This window comes from Corvus brachyrhynchos, unplaced genomic scaffold, assembly GCF_000691975.1.
Source record: "Corvus brachyrhynchos isolate BGI_N302 unplaced genomic scaffold, ASM69197v1 scaffold136, whole genome shotgun sequence".
NCBI classification, from domain to species: Eukaryota; Metazoa; Chordata; class Aves; order Passeriformes; family Corvidae; genus Corvus; species Corvus brachyrhynchos.
In genome coordinates this window covers 3,918,031-3,927,094 of record NW_008239080.1, presented here as the reverse complement: position 1 = coordinate 3,927,094, position 9,064 = coordinate 3,918,031, and the positions used below count along the sequence as shown (strand labels likewise).

At 36.5% G+C, this 9,064-nt stretch overlaps 1 protein-coding gene across 3 annotated transcripts in view; it reads right to left on the bottom strand.

Moving 5' to 3' along the window:
* EYS (eyes shut homolog (Drosophila)) overlaps positions 1-9,064 on the bottom strand; it is an 859,267-nt gene that overhangs the window by 424,658 nt on the left and 425,545 nt on the right. For all 3 annotated transcript variants that reach the window (XM_017739228.1, XM_017739229.1, XM_017739230.1), the window contains 2 exons: positions 7,787-7,958; positions 7,186-7,264 (listed from right to left, as the gene is read on the bottom strand). In XM_017739228.1, coding sequence (XP_017594717.1) covers positions 7,186-7,264; positions 7,787-7,958 — 251 coding nt within the window. The remainder of the gene's footprint in view (positions 1-7,185; positions 7,265-7,786; positions 7,959-9,064) is intronic.

The following is a 9,064-nucleotide window of genomic DNA, read 5'->3' as shown; positions in this document are numbered from 1 at the left end:
ACATTTTAAAAGTTAGGATTTTTTTTTTCTTTTCTGGCAGGAAGGACTTATTTTCCATTAGTCCTCCTTGGAAATGCTGATTAGAAATCCAAAGTTATTTCTAACTACACTTTAAAATCTATTTCTATGAAGGAGATTCAAGGCAAAAAAAAAAAGTAAATGTAGACTTATTTTTATTTAAGTGACGTTTTGCTTCATATCAAAAAGGTAGCTATAAAGTGGAATGATTCTTAAGATAACTCATGCAAATCCACTATTGGGATGGGGGGCAAGGGGACGAAAGAAAGGGATAAGAAAGGAATTTAAAGATATATATTACACCACAAAAGAAAGATGCTTTCAAGAGGCATGCTTGCATTCATTTAATGATAGGACAACATTATTCTCAGCTCAAAATTGATTTTTTTTTTTAATAAGCAAGAGCCATGTGGCTAAGGGTTTGGAGTGAAATAAAAAATAAAGCAGGCAGAAAGTAAAAAAGGCTGTAGATGAATGCTTTAGAAGCTAATTCAGATTTTAAAGCAAGGTTTTTTACATACAGAAGATAGTATGCATATTGTTTTAATGAATACTGAATCCAGATTTTGAAAAAATAATCTAATTTTACAGTGTGTATACTTTGGGTTAAATCTTGATAGTGTTGATCACATACAAAAGTATGAGATGAATGCTCCAGATGTATTTCTATTTGATGTTTAAAAAAACTATAAAGTGTATTTTTCTAATGAGTAAAATTATTACGCTATTTTTTGCAGTTAATATAATAGTGAATACTTTTTTTTTAAAATTATTAACTTTCTCAAACTTTTTGTTTTGGTAGATTAAATATATATACACAACATCTTGAGGAATGAACTAGGAAAACTTGTGTCTGTACTTCAGAATGTTGGATTTATCCAACATATTTCAATTCAAAAGGAGTTCAAAATGATAAGAATATTTCACCTTGAAATTTTGGATTCCAAACACAAGGAGAAGAGAAAAAATAATAAAAATAAACCTAATTTTGAGACAATGATACAAAGCAGGAACATACTGGATCAGACCGGTGCTCCATCTGGTCCAGTATTCTGTCTACAGTAGTGGTGGAGGGAAAGCCACTTTAGCAAAATCTATGTCCCATGCATCCTCTCTTCAGCAAGCAGAACTGTCTAATCAGACATGATAAAGTATATTTCCCTGACTGGTTTATTTATCATTCACTTATAGACCTGTTGTCTGTGATGTGCCTAATTTTTCTGAACCTACTAAGAGATGACCTGACTCTCCAGCCTTTTGGGGCAGCAAGTTCTAGGGGTTCTCTGCTTCCTCTGAAAGGAAGTAGTTTGTTTTCTTCCAAATATTTCTCTGTTTATTTTTTTATGTCTCCACAGATTATTTCATTACAGAATTTGCAGAAGAGATTTTCCATTTATCTTCCAGTGCAGTAGTCTTCTAAATCTTGATTACGTTCCCTTCAGCTTTCCCCTCTTAAAAGGGAATAGTTTCAGCCCTTTAAATATCTCCTTATATGTCAACTTTTCAATTCACATAGTATTTGTTATTCTCTGTAGCTTCACTAACTCTACCTGTGTTCCTTAAGGTGCAGGGTACAGAACCATGCACAGTAACCAATGTATGAGCCCACCTCGGTTATGTAGCAGGGAAATCATGTCCTCTGTCTGGTTCCTCATACTCTTCCTGATCATGCTGTAAGAGATGGTCCGAAGATCCCTCATCTGCCTCACGATCATCGCCAAGGACAGAGACTGAACACAGGAGTCCTGGCCCTGCTGAGGTGGGATGTCTGCCAAGTGTTGCCTGCGGGTGTGCCCACTGGGAACTGGTACGCATTCCTGAGGAAAATTAGTGCAGGTCACAATGGACTGTGCCGTTCTTGCTGCCCAGGTGGGAAGGACTGCGCTGAAGCGGAAAGGAACAACCTGTCCTGTACACCTCTCCAGTACACCTGTCTTGTACGTCTGTCCTGTACCTGTTTCCCAAAGCAACGGACCCCATAACAATGGCTGTAGATTTCCCCCCCCCTTGGCCAGTTGCCCCTCGCTTCTGAAAAGGACTATAAAGCGACCTTCTGAAATAACCGAGTCCGAGATCTCCCCACGGAAAGAAGACAAATCTATTGGCGGAAGACCACAAGGACTTCGTCTCATCCGTTGGTAGCTATTGCCCCTCTTTTTCCCCCTCTCTACTTTGTTTTTCTCTCTCTCTCTCTTAGTCTCCTCTGTCGCATTACTGTGTTGTGGGCACTTAATAAAGGTGCACTGTTTTGATTAAAACCTAAATCTCTTGTGTACTTTTACACTCTGAGATCGATAAACGAACCATCACGACCCCGCTTGCATTAGCAGATCGTGACACATGCCCAGCAGGTTTTTTTGCTATGCTTTGCTGTGGCTGTAGATTGACACAATGACTTCAGAGAACTGTCAATGGTCGTTCCAAATCTTCTTTCCTGAATTGTAACTGACAGTTGAATTCAGTTGTATGAGGCTATTTCTCCCTAGAATGTCACTTTACACTGAAGCTTATCTGCCACCTTTTCCCTCTTTGTTTTGTGAGGTCCTCCTGGCAATTGTCAAATGCAAAGAATTCACTAAGCTTCTCTCAAACCCTGTTTGAGTACACATTTTACACTTTCTCCATCAAGCAATCCCACCAATTCCCTACATCCAGACTTTGATAGATGTGAAGAAATTTTTATAATTTAGAGTGCCCTTTACAAGACACTTTCCAATTTTTGTTTTAGGTTTTCGGGGTTCCTGACAGCATTTGAATTAATATGTTCTAAAATTTTTTTTTATTATTTCCATGTAGGCAAACTCTCCATTTGTTAAAATGCCATTTTTTCCTTGTGACAGCCTTAAGTTTCTGCCTTAAGCCACTCAGGGGCTTTGAACCTCTTTGTGTTCTTCAGCTGTAGCACACATTTTACCTGAGCTTTTAACATTATTTGTTCAATAGCCATTAATATGCTTGTGGGCCTCACTTTTATATAGTTTATTTTCCTGAAACTAAGTAAAATAATTTAATGTTCCTGGGGTTTAGGATATACTCTGTTGTTTAGTATACATACTATGATATCAGTTGATAGGATTTTCTCATACAAGAGATTAGAAACATGCCTGTCAGTTGAATGTCCTCACAGGACTTAGCACTTTGGGGGTGAAATTCTTCTTCAACATTCTTGTAGGTCTCATCCATTTCTTTAATTCTCCAGTTTATATTATCTATTTTTCCTATTACTTTCTATTTAAAAGACTCTAATTCAGTCACTCTGACTTAAAATAAACTTCCTGTCTTATGCCCAGGAGGTCTCTGAAATGTTACACACACTGAAATTGTCCCATGGGTCTGTAACTACAGATACTGTGCTTTGCAGAATAAGGTGGATATCTCCCTCTCCTCCTGCTCTTAGATTTACCTATCTGCATCTTGTACATAAACCACATTATTTTTGGAAGTTAACATGAGTTTAGTTTCTTTCAGGAAATTTACCCAATGCTTTTAAAACTAGTTAGCAATAGGTAAAAATACTCAGGAGTGTGAAAAAGTCTCAGAGAGGCATGAAGAGCATCCACCTTATCTGAGGGTCTTTGTACATCCGCTGATGTTTGCCATACCCGTATATTTTGTGCAATCTGGCTAGTCTTGATGAATAAATATTTGCTTGAAGTAGCCTCTGCATGTGCATAAACTGTGGTGCCTTTGTGCAGAAAATTAGTTGATTTTCCTGATTTACCACTTGTTTCTATCTTTTATGAAAACAGAGAGAAAAGATCAGTAAAACCAGATAAAAAAAAAAAAAACAACAACCCTAACATGTAGTCTGATCTATCAGATCAGCTTTCTATCAGATACAGCTTTCTATCTGATACAAGATGAAGCACCAACAAGCTGAATATTCTCCTGTGTAAAGACTCAAAATGTTTTTTGCTTCCTTTTTGACAGGATGAGACAGTGTTAACTGAGCATGGAAGAAGCACATCTGTCAATCATGTTTTATCTGCCATAGCAAAGAAAAAGAAGCCAAAAAGAGTAAGTAGTAATGTCTATTACTAACCATAATTGCTTTTACTGCACATAGTATTAATCCATGTTTGTCAGAGAGAAAAGATCAATTTTCCATTATGTACATTATTTTACCATTTCAAAAATATGCAGATGTCAAAGAGAATCATGTGCGTTGAAATTGATTCATATAATGCATATATTTCTACTGTTACTCTTTTTTGAGTGAATTCCATAAATGAAAATGCAATGAAAACTGTAGTAGATAGGGAAGTTCCAATATACGCACTCCATAATAGATATGCAAAAGTTATAGGCTATAAAGATATAAAGTGCTTATTTTGTACCTAAAAGTATTAGACAACCAGAGAAAGTTTTGAAGTGTATTTTCTTGAAAACTTTATAGCAACATAGGTGAGGATGAAAAAATCAAGGGTAAAAAAGTAAAGAAAAAATATCTAAGTATGCCGAGGGAAACACACATGAATATATTTTATTTTTAAACTGGTTATTTGAATCATCTTAGTTGCTGACCTTGCAATGACTACCCAGCTATTCTCTCACTCTCCCTCCTCCTACATGACACGGAAAGAAAATTAGATGACGGAGCTCCTAGATTGATAAGGACAGAGAGATCACTTACCATTTGCTGTAACAGGCAAAACAGACTTGACATGCGTAAAATAATAATTTAAGTTCTTGGAACTAGAAATAGATTTTGGGCCAGCGAGAATCAGAAAAAAAAACATAAGTCCACACTGCACTTCTTCCCAAGTTCAACTTCACTCCTCTATTTTGAAGTTTTCTACCTCCTCCTTTCACCCTGAGAAGTGCAGACAGGGTGGGAGAGAGGGATCGTACTTTACATCAGCTCCTCTCTGCTGCTCCTTCCTTCTCCCACTTTTCCCCTGCTTCAGTGTGGGTCCTCTTTATGTGCTTCAGGGTGAAACTGCTCCTGCATGGGCTCCTCTCCATGTGTCACAGTTCCTGCCTACAGCCTGCTGCTGTCTGGGCACTCCATGGGCTGTAGCACTTTCAGGACATAACCACATGTTGCAGCATGGGGTCTTCTGTGGGATGCAGTGCAGATGTCTGCTCTGTCATGGTTCTCTCCATGGACTACTGGCAAATATCTACTCCACCATAATTCTCTTCAGGGGCTACAGCTCCTACAATCCCTGCTGCAGCACCTCGAGCTCCTCTTCCCTCTCCTTCTTCAATGACCTTGGATACTGCCTGGTTGTTTCTCACACTTCTTTCCTCCTCACTCTGCTGAGCAGTGTTTTGTACTCTTTCTTAAATACATTTCTACAAAGGTGCCATCATCTTGAGTGAGAGACTCAATTCTCCCCCGCAGATGGTTGGTTGGATTTGACTCAAATGTGTTGGTCCCAGCATGGAGCAGCCCCTGACCTATTCTCATGGAGGCCACTCCTGCAGACCTCCTTCTAGAACAAAATCTTGGCTCCTACACCAAATGAAATTGCATATCCCTTAATACAAAGAAATGTACCTACAAGTGAATTATCTGGATTACATCATGACTATTTTTTAAAACAAAGGAAGTGGCTGAAGCTAATTTAGAAAAAAACAATTACAGAGCATAAGCCTACCATGATTATTGTGATGTGCATACCCCTACATAGTCAGAAAGCCTAGCTGACCACTGTAAGAGTTGCATAGGCATGATCTATGTCTGAACAGGATGAATGCAATGATAGAACCTGTAAAATATGACCCTTGCAGCATAGTGTAATCTGGGAATCACATTGCATGCAAATAGAATGACTATCAAAAAATGAAGCTGTTACTCTGACAGTAATCTGTCAAAGGTATATGTATATTGTTTCTTCCTATGAATTTCTAATCTATGCATTTTCAAACACCTCACTATGAAATATGATTATCTTTTGAATATAATTTTATGATGTTGTCTACAGGTCATTTAATCTCTCGTTCTCTTCAAATGGAGAAAAGTGTAAATCATGGATGCTTCTAGACAAAATATTACCCAAGGGTATTCTGTATTAGCATTGGCAACATCTGATAATCATACAGATTTGCAATATCATATCATATCATGATGGGCACTTTGTAGAGCTGGATTACTTATTTTCTGACTTTTTCATTCTGTAAAGGAAGTTGGAACCTAATATTCCAGCTAGATTTACTCCTTGTGTGAGACTTTCACGGATTTTCAACAGAAAAATTATGGACTATACTTCCTTTATGTAGCATGAGACATATTTAGTTATGTAGTACCTTAAGCTGTAAATAAAAAAATTATGAAAAGTCCCTGCATTCGTACATAAGTCAAAAAGAAGTTTCTATAACATTTTGGAATGTTTTTTGACAATTCAGTAGCACAATATTAGAAGCAGATAGCCTGAAGGAAGGTTCATGCCAGACTTTCTCATGAGACCAAATGCATTTAAAAGGATCGTATCCCAAGATCAGATTAAACTCTGTTTGGCAGAAAACCTAAAAAAGTCTAAATCAATTCAATACTTTCTGCAAAGTGTAGTCAATATCATAAGCTCTGTTCATTGTTCTGCCAGATGTAGTCACTTTCTCCAAATTGGTTTGCTGACCATGGGAATCTGCACAGCACAGACTTGCATATATGGATGCCTTCTTGTCCACAGCCATTCCTCATGAGAGCATAAAACTATTAATGAACTTCAGAGGAGAGAGAGGGCTGTGTATTTAGTACCCAATGGTTTTGTATCATAGAAATCTACCATTGCCTGGATTTTGAAATTTTAGACAAGTCAAGGCAACTTTCAGTGTAGAACATTGCAACTTGAGGTTTACTATTCAAATATGCAGCTAAACTACAGCAAATGAGACTCAAACATGCAAATTAGGTAATTATACTATTCATCCTGAATGGAGGGAGAAATGATTTTCAAGTAATGTTGGCTTAGCTTGCTGTGGCTTTTCAGATTTATCATTCACCCTTCACCTTTAAACTTTTTTAGACGTTTTGTTAATGGTCTTTTCTAATGGAGCGTCATGTAAGCAAAAAATAATACACTTTTCAAAATGGATTTTAAACAACAATTTCTGTCATGCATTTCCAATATACTTACTTCAGAGGTTAACTAAATAAAGATGAGTTTCAAGTGACCTATTACCCTTTCCCCTATAATTAAAAAAAACATTTTGAAAACATACATTAATATTTATCTCACATCTTGAGCTGGTCCATCCTGGTTCACAAGAGCATTGATACCCATCAATGAGATCTACACATCTGAAATACAAAACAGTGTTATTCAGATGAAGCTCTGCAATTCCAGATTCAGCACTAGTAGTATCATTCCATGCATTTCAAAATAGTGGTCTGATGTAACCTTTTGTAATCCACGGTACTTTTCAATAGTTTTGTAATGGATTTCAAATGTGTATACTATGGGTGCTGAGGCATTTTGTAAGGACTCTGATTGTTGCATTGGAAGACGTCTTCCAATTTCAACTTGTTGGCATGTAACAGCTAAAGATTTGCTTTTAAGTATATTAAACACTAATTAATCCACACTTACTGAATGCTAGTTACAGTAATGAACAAAAATGAAAGAGAAATTGAGATAATGTAACTGTACTACATTAGCTTAAGCAGGAAACATCTGTCATCTTTAAGTGAGCTTGTACTCTTACTTTATGGAAGAACGTAATTAAAAGCATTTTCATCAAACTTCCCATATCATTAAGTGCTAAATATTGCTAGTTAGGTATATTATCATGGAGATAACAATAGTTAAATAAAAATAGGCACCTTCCATGAAGACAAGGATTTGGCAAGCATTCATTAGCATTTATCTCGCAGTTTTTTCCGATGAAACCTCTCTTACAGTGACACTTGTAGGAACTGATGCCATCAATGCAACTTCCATTGTTGAGGCAAGGAGAAGACATACATTCATCTATATTTTCTTCACACCTATCACCTGTTTGAAAATCCAGAAATGCAACTAAGCTTTAAATTCTAAACTCAAACCAACTAACAGTATATTTATTAATATTAATATTTCCAAATAATTGCTTTTATTTACATAGATTGTTCATATAGTTCATGATATTCATCAATAAAGAATATCCAGCTGGAATTAGCTAAGGTGTAAATGTCAAAAAGGATGGTTATATTGAAAAATATATGATGATAAATGACAAATATAAAATGATGACATCTGTAATTGTGGCAAGGCAAGAAGGCTTTAAATACCATCCTGCAAGCAATGGAGAAATTGAAATTTCAAGATTAAATTTGTTACACAGTTAGCAGGAAGTTGAATAGCACAGGTTTCCTATAGGAGGAATACAGAACTAAAATGGTATGTCTTGGTGGTGGTCTAACTATAATACTTATTTTCTCAAAATGAAATTGAAATGCAGGGGCTTTTGATAAATGATGCAAGACTAAAAAAACTCGTTCTAAAAAACTCTAAATAAAACTCTTTCATATTGTTTTTTCAAGACATTCACTAGGAATGATATGGTGGTGCACTTTTATGCTTGTGCGTGCCACAACTTCCATCTAACTATCTTAAAATAATATTAGTATTTTACAAAATACTAATTGACAAACAACATGTGCATAGGTCTCTTTGTAGGCCTGCCCGCTGCCTGGGAGGCAGCTATGCACCACACAGCCAGCTGCTTGTGCCCACAGTAGGATGGGGGGAAGAAACAAAAGGTAAATGTGAGAAAACTTGTTGATCGAGATGACAGTTTAATAGGTAAAGCTAAAGCCACACATGTAAGCAAAGCAAAACAAGGAATTTATTTGCTGCTTCCAATGGGCAGGCAGATGTTCAGCCATCTCCAGGGTCTTGGTTTGGGACAATTTAAAAGAGAACACTCTGGAATGAGTTAAAGTAATCATTGACAATTATTACATATTCACATATGCTTTCATTACAACATAATCTGCTGAGAAACTTAAAATTATATTTCCTTTCCAACTTTGTGCCTAGTGTATTCAAAAGACATGTATCATGAGATATAATTAGGATTAGATTCTGCCAAGGCTAACTCTGTTGGAAAGAACAGGAAT